We start from the raw sequence: 12,715 nt of genomic DNA on the forward strand, positions 1-12,715 counted from the left end.
ACCTTAGCACCTCATATTCCCCTATCCTCTTTATTGTTATTATTATCATTATTATTATTATTTTTTGGAGATGGAGTCTCGCTCTGTTGCCCAGGCTGGAGTGCAATGGTGCCATCTCTGTTCATTGCAACCTCTGCCTCCCAGGTTCAAGCGATTCTCCTGCCTCAGCCTCCCGAGTAGGTGGGATTACAGGCACTCACCACCATGCCTGGCTAATTTTTGTATTTTTTAGTAGAAACGGGGTTTCGCTATGTTGGCCAGGCTGTCTTGAGCTCTTGACCTCAGGTCATCCTCCTACTTCAGCCTCCCAAAGTGCTGGGATTACAGGCGTGAGCCACCGTGCCCAGCCTCTCCTTTATTATTATTATTTCTTTATTACCATATGCTATGAATTTTTCTTATTTGTCTGTTTTCCTTAGTAGTGTGTAAGCTCATGAGGGAGGGAATTTTTGTTTGTTCTCTTCTCTACTAAATCTCCAGCAGCTAGCACAGTGTGTGGGATGTAGTAGACACTCAATCAATTCTTGTTTAGTGGATGAATCAGAGGCTACCTAGAAAGTGCTTTACCAATAGGGATGAATTACTGATGGTGGACTTGCAAGCATCACTGGGAGATAGATCTTTGTAGAGGGAGCCCTGAACCCATAAATCACCCCTCTCCTCTCTGGCACAGAATGGGCACATGACATGGAAGGATGGGGGTGTGGTAGGAGAGCCTCAGCCAGTTGTGAGGAGAGTTCATGTGCTGGGGCTCACCTGCGGGCCACATCTGCCCAGCTGTGGTACTGCTCCTGCTGGAGGATGTCTGCAATCTCAGCCAGGGCCTGGAAGCGCCCCTCCTGGGGCAGGATGCCAGCTTCCAGCATGCCCAGCCTCTGGATGGCTGCCTCCACCGTGGCCAGGCTGGCTGGCAGGGCTCTGGCCTGGTCCAGCACCTGCTCTGCATCCTTAAGGAAACTCTCCCGGAGAGCTGCCTTGCGCTGGAAGCGCCGGGCCAGGGTTTCTAGCCGCTCCAGCTGCAGTAGCCTCTGCTGCAGGGCCTGGCTCCTTGCGGCCTCTGCCCATTCCAGCCCTGCCCAGCACTGGGACAGCTCTGCAAGGCCCAGGCCCTCAGGAGGCAGGAAGAGCCTGCGGTTCTGGGCTTGGAGTGCTGTCTGTAGCCGGAAGAGCAGGGCCTCTGCAGCCCCTTGCTGCTGCAGCCGGGGTGGCTTCTCCTGGGTGCGGAAGATGGTGAACGCTGCCAGTAGCTGCCGCATGGCGGGCAGCGAATCTGGGAAATCCCGCGCCTCCAGCTGCGCCTGCTTCTCTGCAATCCAGCATAGCAGGTCGGCCACCAGCTGCTCGTACTGGGTCTGTAGCGCCTCTGTCTCCTGGAGCTGAAGCAGGATCTGGTGGAGGGTGTAGGAAAGGGTCAGGGTCCTTCTCGGGACAGGCCCTGGAGTGGACACTGAGTGCCAGCCAGAGTTCCCCAGGTGGGCTGTAAGCTACTTCTCTGAGCCGAAGATCCTTTGAAGTGGTGGTACTCCCACCCCGGAGAACTGGGTTTGCTTGCATTGCACACTCAGACCCAGGAGCTTGGGGCCCTCTCCATGACTGAGGGTGAGGCTATCCTGCCTTCCTCCTCTTGTTTTACCCATTTGGCCTCACTGGTGGGGGTTGAGGCCCTTCAGGCTGCTGTTCTTTTTCTAGGCCGCCTTTCCCTTCCCTGCACCCCCTACCCCGCAAAGCAGCTGACAGCCCTTGGCCTGTGTCCCCCCGACCCACACCCCAACTGAGATACCCACCCTGAGAAGAGCACTTCCAGGCCTCAGCCTCTGCCATCGTGTCCAGAGAGTAAGAAAGCCCCCCAGAAACATGAACTCTGTGTGGCCCCAGCCGGCAGAGCCTCTTCTGTGCCTGTCCTTGCAGAATCCTGGCTCTCTAAGCCTTTTAATCCCATTAGAAGCTTAACAGCCTGAGAGTTGGGGAGAAGGGAGAGGCCCAGGAGGGGCCATTCCTCCCCTGGCTTCCCTTGTATGCCAGGCACCATGCTGGGCCCATGACCCGTGCTCCCTGGAACACTCACAAGGGCCTTCTTTTTTTTTTTTTTTTGAGACGGAGGCTCGCTCTGCCGCCCAGGCTGGAGTGCAGTGGCCGGATCTCAGCTCACTGCAAGCTCCGCCTCCCGGGTTCACGCCATTCTCCTGCCTCAGCCTCCCGAGTAGCTGGGACTACAGGCGCCCGCCACCTCACCCGGCTAGTTTTCTGTATTTTTTAGTAGAGACGGGGTTTCACCGTGTCGGCCAGGATGGTCTCGATCTCCTGACCTTGTGATCCGCCCGTCTCGGCCTCCCAAAGTGCTGGGATTACAGGCTTGAGCCACCGCGCCCGGCCTCTCACAAGGGCCTTCTGTCATCCAGGCAGCATCATCTCCATGTGGTAGAGGGTGCACAGTGAAGTTGGGTGACTTGGCCAAGGCCACGCAGCTAGTACGTGGCAGGGCAGGCTTCATGCTTAGGCCTGTCTGCCTCTGGAGCCCTTGCTCACCCCACCCCTCCTTTCTCCCCCACCTTAGTGAGTCTCCTCTGGACAGTCTGCCCCTGATGCAGGCGGGAGCAGTAGTGGTAGTAGAGGGAGACGTAGGTCATGATGGAGCGCTCATCTGGCTGTGTGGCTGCCACGTCCTCGGGGTCCAGCAGCTGAGCGATGCCCAGCTCCTGCTCAGCCACCAGGAAAGCAAAGGCGAGGTTGTGCAGTGGGCGGTCTGGACGCAGGGAGCTGTAGTCCAACAGGTCTGGCCTGGAAAGAGAGCGAGAAGGGCTCTTCACCAGCAGGAACCTATTGCTTTCCTTTCAGTAGATTCTTAAATGCACTCATGCTCCTATTGGCCATTCACATCTTCTTGTGAATTCGTTTTCCCAATAGTTATCTGAGGCCCTGCTGAAGGAGTAGGACTCTGATAGAGAAAGAGGAGGGTTCATTCGGCACAGGGACCAGGCTGGGGGGCTGGGGGAACCTCCAAAGGGCAGGTGCTGCCAAGGTGAAGAACATGAATAGAACTGGGGGGCACAGGAAGTGCAGAAGACTGGGGTCAAAGGTAAACTTGGCCAATCTCGTGGCATTGTCTAGGGAAGGGAAAGGAGCTAACCCAGAGCAGGGACTCAGACATCAGCCCCTTCTACATCTGTGTCCACTTTCCCTCCTTCAAGCCTAGAGATGTGGGACAATGGGCAGGCTGAGGACCCAACCCAGGCATCACTGGCCAGTGGGTGGAGGCCTCCTGACGAGGGTGGGGTCACACCTGTGGGCATGGATGAGGGCATTGAAGCCCAGCCCATCGCTCCAGCTTCGGGAGAAATCGGTAATGTTCACGTTGGTGTAGCTGGCTGTCTTCCGCTGGCACCAGACCAGTAGGGCTTCCTTGGTGGACAGCAGGGCTGCGCTGGCCCCGAACTCCTCCTGGCAGGACAGGGCAGCGGGGTCACCATGCAAGGATGGGGTGGGGAGGCAGACAGCCTACAGGCTGTGGGAGAGGCAGGCTGGCCACAGCCGGATCCTGCTTCTCCCCGGCCCAGGGTCAGTGTGACTCTCCTCTCTTTAGAGTATCTGATTTTACCCAATTTCATCCACGGTGGGCAGGGGTTGGGGGTGAGAGCGACGGGCCTTCCAAAGAAGTGGCGCAAGGGAAAGCCGTCCCTGCAGAGGCGCTGGCTTTGCATGACCACAGGTGACCACACAGCAACAGCTCCCATTTTTTGAGCCCTCTGATGGGCCAGGTGCTGTGCTAACTGACCTCGGGCTCATGGGATTGTGGCTGGGTTTCATGAGACTGGGTCCCGTCACTGCAGGCTTTCTGTGAGCCAGGCCCGATGTTATGGGCTGGAGTGCAGTGGTGCGATCTCGGCTCATTGCAACCTCCGCCTCCCAGGTTCAAGCAATTCTCCTGCCTCAGCCTCCCTAGTAACTAGGGTGACAGGGACACACCACTATGCCTGGCTTTTTGTATTTTAGTAGAGATGAGGTTTCAGTATGTTGGCCAGGCTGGTCTCAAACTCCTGACCTCAAGTGATCCGCCTGCCTTAGCCTCCCAAAGTGCTAGGATTACAGGTGTTAGCCACCACGCCCAGCCTCACTTCCTGTTTATAGACTCAAAATATCAAGGTTCAGCGGGTTGCACTTCCCCTGCCCTCTGGGCCCCAGAGCTTGGGTAGGAAGGATGTGCATGGTGCCCACATGACAGGGAGTGGAGTCTCAAGGCCCTGGGTCCTAGTGAGGTCAGGCCCCAGTACCCTGCATGGTGGGGCCAGGCTGGCAGACAGAACTAGGGAAAATGCTGGGATGGCTTGTGAGGGAGCAGGGCTAGCCTGAGCCCAAACACATCTGAGTCAGCGGCAAGCAGGGCCAGAGGGGGCTGTAGACAGGCAGAGACGGTGCTGCTCCCAGGGGCCTAGGCTGCAGGGGGCACCTGAAACTGGCCAGGGGCCTGGGGAGGTGAGTATGGCTTCCTGAAAGGGCTTGAGGTCAGTTAGAAATCCATCCGCCCCTCCAGCCTTCAAATAGATGCTCAGCCCTGCAGACGCACAGTTCTCCTGCCCTCCTGGGGCTCAGGCCCTGAGTTTCCAGGCCGTCCTGGACTTGTACCAGATGTGTGGCTTCTTTTCATGAGGGTTTCATTCTCCAGGTTGACTTTCCTTACCTACTAGAATTGAGTTTTAGGTGGCATTTTGGAAATCATGAAACTATGAAAAAGGATAAGTATAAGGACTCTTTTTTTTTGAGACAGGGTCTCACTCTGTGACCCAGGCTGGAGTGCAGTGGTGCGATCACGGCTCACCACACCCTCGACATCCTGAGCTCAGTTTATCTTCCCACCTGAGCCTCCCGAGAGCTGGGACTACAGGCCTGTGCCACAAAGAGTTTACAGTCTTTCTGATCCAGGGCGGGGGAAAGAGGTAAAATGGAGGAAGCGGGGGGCCATGAAAGAAACGCTGTCTTTGGTCTGTAGGGTGCCGGGGACTTTGTAAACCTCCAGAGCTGGGACTCCCTCCACACACTGCATTTCTCCCAACAGTACATTGTGGTATAATGGACATTACAGAGCCTCAGTGCCAAGTGGGGAGCAACACACAGGGGTGAAAGTGGGTGCTGGCAGTGACCGTGAACCCTCCCTAGTGAATGACTTGCCCAGACCTGGTTTGAAGCCCATGGCCCTGGCCCTCACTTTAGCATATTACAACGTTACAGTATCTCTGGTATCCTGGGTTCTTCACCCATGGTTGAAGAGTGAATATTGACTTTGCAGTTTCCAAGATCTCCTATGGGAATCATAAAAGTTGCATGGAACTTCTCAGTCCCCAGGAGTCTGAGGTGAGGCAAGGGCTGGGCTGAGTCACCAGGTGCTGGGTGCTGGGGACTGAGCCATACCTTGTCCAAGGAGATGTGGGAGATCTGGAAACGCAGAATGATGACCCAGATGAGTCCCAGGATGAGTGTCTGGTCTCCATCCACGATGTTCTCTGGCCCAATGAGTGGTATTGGCACCTGTGGGCACAGTTGGCTGGGCTAAGCCATGAAGCCCATGTCCAGAGAGGACTCAGTCACCAAAAGCTTAGGGTGCCAGCTGCGGGATGGGAGGGTCCTGGAATCTATCCTGCCCCAGCCGGGAGGTCCCCCAGGGAGAAGCCGGCAGGGGATAAGTCCAGGAAAGCAAAGGCGTCCCGCCTGGTTGGAGCCATGGCCTCAAGCCCACCTGGGTGAAACCCCAACCTGGTGAACTGGGCTGGGCCGCTAGAGCAGCAGGACCCCCTGTGTGTGGGCTACAGGTAGACCTGGGCCAAAATCAGTGGTTCAGCTACAGGGTTTGGAAATGAGGGGTCATAACAGTCAATGTGTGAGCCCAACAGACAATAGCAACTGTCTGCCTCCATCTCCCAGGGTGTCCTGGGATATCCAGGGGTGGCTGGGTCCCTGGGTTCACACCCAGATCTCAGCCTTCTTCATCTGTTCCAGCTCCAACACGGCCAGCTATAAATCCAGATTCCCAGGCTCCACCCAGTCAGACTGCCTTGGGCCAGAGCCTGAGAATTTTCACTTGAACAACCCCTTGGGTGGCTCTTAAGTACACCAACGTTGAGACTCCTCTGCCCTACATCTTGCCACGTGGACAGGGAGGATGGGTGAGTCAAGGGGAGAAGTCCCGCAGGGTCTGGCCCCCAGCCCCCTCTGGCTCCATCTTCCTCTCTGTGGAACCACACAGCTCCAAGCCCATCGGATTCTTGTAGTTACGTGGGATTCTAAGCACAGGACTTCAGACCTTTGCACGGCTGTGCCTGCTGTCTGAAAGTATCCTCCCAGATAACTGCATGGCGATTCACCTCCCTGCCTTTGACTCTTCACGCAGATGTTGCCTAGCCTGACCACTTTATTTAACATAGAAACCTAAGGACTATTTCTCCCACCCAAATACACACTCTCGATCCCCTTGCCCTGCTCAAGTGAGGATCTTGACTTTGTTTTCTGATGTATCCTAGTGGAGTGGCACACAGTAGGGAATCAATCAGTAAGTACCGAATGGAGAAAGAAAAGGAGTGAGACATTCCCTAAGACCTGAAGGGCAACTGGCTTCACCCGGCCACTACTAGCCCTGTGGGAGGAGCTGCAGCCCTGGGTGTCCCCCTGGGTAAGCTTTGGTATATCCGTGCTCCTGGGGTGGATTCCACCTGGTGTGTCAATCACCTTGCCTTAGAGTTGGAGCCTCTGGGGAGTGGGGTGTTTGTCTGCTCCTCCCAGCTCCTGAGAGCCTATCCTCCCGACTTCCTATTGAGCGATGTCACGCTGGTGACTTAAACTCACTGTGCTGGGGTATTAACGCCACAGGATCAGCGAATACAGCACACTGGAGCTTTTATTTCCCCCAGAGAATCATTTGTTAAACATTTACCAGCACACCGCTGATCTGGGTTCAATGAACCTGTCTCCCATTGAAGCCAGATGCCTCGAGGTGGGGGTCTGGGCTTTGCTTAGTGTAGCCCAGTGCCTGCATAGAATGCCCAGGGCATGGGAGCGTCTCCATAAGTGAGTGCATCCCTCATTCTGCCACACATTCCCTGTGTGTTTGCAGCAACTCTCTCATCCTTTCCAGACCACAGTTGCCTCCTATGTGTATGGAGACGAGGATGTCACCCTCACAGGTATCAGTGACATGCTGTATATAAAGCTTGGGGAGAGCTGCAATGCCTCTGACAAAGGCTATGGAACTTACACCCCTCCCACATTCCTGGAGGGGAGATGACTGGCTCACAGGGTCACTGTCCCTGGATCAACTAGGGCCCAGCATTCTGCAGCTGGCAGAGTTCTGCTCTCGCACCTGCTCAGGACAGCGGTCGCTCCCCTTCCCTTTGCTTGGGTTTCTCCCCTCCCTGGCTTTCCTCCCATACACCAGTACCCCAGGAGGCTGGACAGAAGCTCCACTCCAGGACATAGTGATGGAAATGCACAGTCAGGCTCTGTCCAGCCAAGCCCAGCTCAGTGACTTCACAGCCTCCAGGGACAGCACCTCCAGGAGCCCTTGGTCTTCACGTTTCCTGGTTCCCAGTAATCCCTTTGCTCCACCCCACCCCTGCACAGGCCCCTCACCCTGGCCATAAGGGTCCCTCTGTCCCTCGAGCTCCGGCTTCCTTTTACCGGCCATCTCCTTGACCTGTCCCTTTCTTTCAGGTAACTCTGGCTCCCCTCATTTGCTGAGGCCTCCTCCCTCCTTCTCCAGGACAGGCCCTGCTCCTCTTCCCCACCCACCGTCTTAGTGTCCGCGTCTCTTCCCTCTGTTTCCCACTTGATGCCAGCCCACCATGGCCCCACATCTGGGCTCTGTTGGCCGGTTAACCATCGATCTTGCCTGGTAAATAATTCAGGGCCTCTGTTTTGTCATCTGCGAAATGAAAAGCCTAAGATTCTTTCGGCCTAGAATCCTGTGAGTCTCTCTTATGACAGAGTGACATTTTCCACCCCAGTAGGGACATGGATCGCTCCTGCCACGGCCAGCTGGGTGCTCTCCAAGTCAGGGGTGCTGTGCGAGGAGGGCTTGGCTTCTGCTCCTCTGTGTCCCAGCTGCTCCCCCTGTACTCAGGCCCCAGCTCCTCTGCTCTGCCCTGTGACCTGGCCCAGGAAAGGTGACCCAATAGTTCAGCCTGTCCCAGCTGCCTGCCCCAGCACCATCCCAGACCCCTTTCCCTGGGGCCCACCTTGGCCCTGAGGAAGGCCAGGGCTCGGCTGCTGTTCTCCAGGAAGTGCACGCGCAGGCGGCCCCGGCTGGGGGGTGGCAGGACCTCCCCTGAGATAAGCTCCAGCAGCCGCAGGAGGTGGATGCCATCAGCCAGCTCTGTGTACAGGTTCCGGATCTTGATGCCCACCTGGGGAGGGGACGGCGGCAGGTATGGGGTCAGCCCAGCTTCACCTGTCCTCCCATCCTGGGACCTGAGAGGTGTGACCCAGAGCAGCTGCCTTGGAAGAAGGAGCTCTGGCCTCAGCTTGGCCTCAGGCAGACGACCCCACAGCTCGCCCCCGAGGGCCACTGGCCAGAGCTGGGGGCATGGTACGGGTGGGCTGTGGGTCACAGCTGGCTATACTCACCTGGCCGCACTGGAAGACGTTGTTGATCCACTTGGTGAAAGTCTTCTCCTGCATCTGCATGTGCCGGGCCTGCAGCTTGCGAATGTGGCCCGTCTCGTACTGAGAGTCCACGGTGAGACTTGGACTGGGCGGGACCCGGAGGTTCGTGCTGGGCCTCCTGCCGCAGCGCCCTGCAGCTCCGAGGAGCTCCCGGGGACTCTGGGGCTGACCAGCCATCAGGCCTGCAGCCCTTTGGGGATGAGGAACTGCTGGACAGCCCCCTAAACCTGGAGGGCATGCAGGTTAGGGGATGATGTGCCAGGGGCCTGGGGTCCTGCCTTGCCAGACTGTCCTCACATTTCATGGCGGTTGCAGCTTGGAGACCAGCCAGGTAAGGGCCAGTGCTTCTGATCCCCTGTGCTTGAATGTCCCAGGGTCCCCTTTGCCCCACCCCACCTTCCAGATTCTTCTTTCCAGAGCCCCTGCTGCCAGGTCCCTCTACCGCAGTGACTGGAGCAGGTGGAAGGAAGACAGGAAACTGCTTACCTTGGTGACGCCCGGGTCCTGTGGAGGCGACCCTGCTGGATGGATGGAGATGGCAGATAGCAGGGGTTGTGCAGGGAGGGAGAGGGACATCAGGAGAGGCCGAGGCCGGAGTGCGACCGCACCACAGCCCTCCCCTTGAGCCAGCGTGCTGGGGTGACGGCACACAGGCGGCATTGTCCTCCCACCTGCCACAGGGCGTGGCCCAGACTGGGAGGGGGTGGCTCAAGAATGCTCCAGGGCCATTGCCAGATGATCTCCTCCTTCATCATCCTCCCTTCCCCGCCAGCAACTTCCCCAACTCCAGGTGGGGGTCCTGGCTCCCAGGACGCAGAGGCCCTTGGGGTGGTCCTGCCACCCCGGGTTGGAGCTCTGTGGGGGTGCTGCAGTCTGTGTAGGAGGCACCAAAGGGCAGAGCCTCTGTGGGAAGCCTGTGGACGCACTTCCCAATCTGAGGCTGCCCTCTGTACCCTCGTGGGGCCTCTCTGTGAACACCCAGGGCAAGGGTATGAGGGAGCGTCCTGGGCCATGGTCTTCTCATTCACCCCCAGGGAACAGCCCATAGACTGAGGGCCTCACACACCCTGTGCTTGGCTTTCCAGGCCCTGCCAGAGGTGCAGCCTGCCAAGCCTGGGGCTGAAGGGTAGGCTCCCCAGAGGAAGGGGCGACCTGGAACTGCTGGGGCTGTGGAGTCTCCTCCAAAATGAGAGACATGGTGTTGACTCTGGGCTCCACAGAGCTGGCCGTGACCCAGGGCTCGGAGGGTCCTGCACAGGGAGCTGGTGGGCGTCTATCCCTTCCTCCCCGAGCAGCCGTGGACTGCATGCCAGAGTGAAGGCAGGTTCTAATTCTGGTGGTCTCGCCCGCCTGTGGCTAAACTCAGGGTAGCAGTGTGGGCTGGGGTGAGTGTTTGTGGGTGTCTCCCAGTAGCCCCGGAGTCTCTGAAGCGACAGCCCACTCCTCAGGGAGGTGCTCCTGGCAGCCACAGCCCACAGTAAGACAGCAGCTGAGCCCGTCCTTGAGAGCTGGGCTAGGGAGTCACACCTGAACCGCCTGGGCCCACTGCAGGCAGTCAGGGGTGACGCTGAGAGGTGCCGTGGTCTCGGGTGGGGTGCAGCTCCCTGCGTCTGAGGGACACTTTCTCTCCTGCTGTCCTCTCCCTGCCAGGCCCCTCCTGCACCGGCTGGCTTCCAGACGCCCTGCGCTCCTTCCTTGCTTTCAGCAGTTGCAGTGGTGGTCCTCCCGTGCGTCCCCCTTCTGCCCTCACTGCCCTGTGGGTCCTTGTCACCGACCCCCTAACTCGGCAGCCTAGGCACCACCACCCCGCACCTTTCCACAGTGCAGCTCTGCTCACGCCTGTGAAGCCTCCCACCGCCTGGGAAGGAAAACTCAGACTTGCCAGACCTTGCCTCAGCTAGGACTTTGAAGCCCGCCAGGTTACCTAACCAGGCCAGTCTGCCTGCCTCACTCTGGGTGCTCTCCATGGGCCACTCACCATTTCCTGAGCAGGACCAGAGCTCTCCTGCCCCAAGGCTGGGCTTCAGCTGTTCTTTCAGCTTCGAACGTCCCTTCCCACTCTCCATCATCCACATTCACCTATCCTGTCTGACACAGTTAAAATCCTGTTTCTTCTAGAAACAATCTCACCCCACCCGCTTACCCTAGGGAGACTAGCTTGTTCCTTCTCCTAGTAAGACCCTCAACCCACGGAGTCCTGGGTGATGCTGTGAGCGCGGGAGGACGGACTGAACTGCGTGGTGCTTCGCACATAGTCCTCAACAGAGATTGGCATTTTGAAGTTGTTGGCGGGGGCTGTGGACTGCCTTTCTTCCTTTCTAACTCAACGGCAGCTAAAGCCACTGCACACAATGCAAGGACTGGCTCCTGTTTGACCATGTCTGATTGTAGCCCCTGGTGAAATGAGAACCTTGTGGGTCGGAACAAAGTTTGGATTATTTATGTGGCAAGTAACCAAAATCTCAAGTGAAACTGGTTTAAACAATATATTTTTATTATTTATTTACTTATTTATTTATCTATATTTAATTCTTTTTTAGAGACAGGGTCTTCTTATGTTGCCCAGGCTGGTCTTGAACTCCTGGCCTCAACGATCTTCCCACGTCAGCCTCCCGAGTTGCTGGGATTATAGGTGTGAGCCACCATGCCTGGCTTAAACAGTATAAAGGGAATGCATTGGCCCACACAGTGGAAAAAATAAAATCTAGTAGGAATAGGACTTCAGGTGAAGTTTGATCCAGCAGCTCAAATGTCACCACAGGCCTGGATTCCTCTGGCCTTTCTCAAGGTCTCTTTCATTTTCATGCTCCACAAGGTGGCTTCTGCCAGGCTGACCTCCCTCCCCTGACCCCAGCAGCTCTGGACACCCCTCTCAATGCCATTTATGTTGTTGCATCAATAGGCTCATTTCTATATACTGCAAGGTTCAGAGAAGAGAGAATCTCTCTCCCAAGAGTTGTAACAGAAGTCTGGGGGTCCTGGCTCTCATCAGCTTGAACAGGCCCACATGTCCACTCCTGAACCAGTATTTGTGACCAGGGGGATGTGGTCTATCTCATCCAAACCTCACTTGAAGTGAGGGTGGGAGGAGGAGTACTTGCAAGGACTCTAGGTCTGGACCACCAAAAAGGTAGATGGGTTGGTGAGAAAAGCCAGATGCCTACTACGGTGGTGGGCGGGGGGAGGGCACACTGGTGAGGTGCGGCAAGAGGCAGGGGCAGTGCTGGCCAGGCAGGGGCTCCTCCCTAGCACGACTGGAGAAAGGACTCCTGTGAAGCAGCCACCTCCATGAGTCCTTGCTGTCCTGGCTTCCAACCACTCTGAGGTGGGGCTTTCGTCTGCAGACCTGGCCTCTGCTGCCTACCCTCTTCTGCCCCCACCCGATGGGGCTGCTTTCCTTCTGAAGCAGCCACATTTTGGGTTTTTCTCCACAGGAAGAGTTGGGGGTCACAGGCACACCCTCTCCCTAACTCTTTTCCCCCAGTTCAAACTGGATCCAGGGATCCACACTCTGCTCCGAGAGGCCAGCACGCAGCCACTGGAAAATGAGCCAGTGGGAGAGGCAGCTCCATGTGTACTGATCAGCAGACTGTGTTTTTTTGTTTGAAACTTCTAAATAAGATTACAAAAAGAAAAACAATGGAAGCACTGTGTGTTAACTGCATTGGTTAACCAACACTGGAACCCAATACACTCTTGTATTAGGCCCACATTTACCTGAGTACTCAGTGGTTTTCTGTCCTAAGCATGCTCGCCTGCTACATCCCATGGAGGAAATAAACAGTGAAACACTTTCCTCATCTTGAAGGCAATCGTCTCAGGCATCCTCCAGGCATAATGAAGGGGGTGAGCGAGGGTGCGAGGCGGAAAGGTCCAGGCCGCAGCTGTGACTCCCGTGGGTGAACCACAGCCCCAAATCCAAAGACGCTCTTGCCACATCATGACAAGTGTTCAAAAGAGAACCAGGTCCAGCCCTGGAGAAATGAAACCAAAAGCCAACTGAAAGAATGACCCTCCCCCAAAAAGCGACCCTGCCCGCAAGCCATCCAAGTGCGGTGAGTTCGGACAA

At 56.7% G+C, this 12,715-nt stretch overlaps 1 protein-coding gene across 1 annotated transcript in view; it reads right to left on the reverse strand.

Annotated features, from left to right (window-relative positions):
- Positions 1–8,823, reverse strand: part of SPTBN5 (spectrin beta, non-erythrocytic 5) — a 45,253-nt gene extending 36,430 nt beyond the window's left edge. Inside the window, exons 1-6 of the mRNA XM_050799311.1 lie at positions 8,608–8,823; positions 8,220–8,387; positions 5,404–5,520; positions 3,281–3,438; positions 2,550–2,778; positions 757–1,388 (exon numbers count right to left, since the gene is read on the reverse strand). Coding sequence (XP_050655268.1) covers positions 757–1,388; positions 2,550–2,778; positions 3,281–3,438; positions 5,404–5,520; positions 8,220–8,387; positions 8,608–8,823 — 1,520 coding nt within the window. The remainder of the gene's footprint in view (positions 1–756; positions 1,389–2,549; positions 2,779–3,280; positions 3,439–5,403; positions 5,521–8,219; positions 8,388–8,607) is intronic.
- Between the last annotated feature and the right edge of the window lie 3,892 nt (positions 8,824–12,715).

This window comes from Macaca thibetana, chromosome 7, assembly GCF_024542745.1.
Source record: "Macaca thibetana thibetana isolate TM-01 chromosome 7, ASM2454274v1, whole genome shotgun sequence".
NCBI lineage: Eukaryota > Metazoa > Chordata > Mammalia > Primates > Cercopithecidae > Macaca > Macaca thibetana.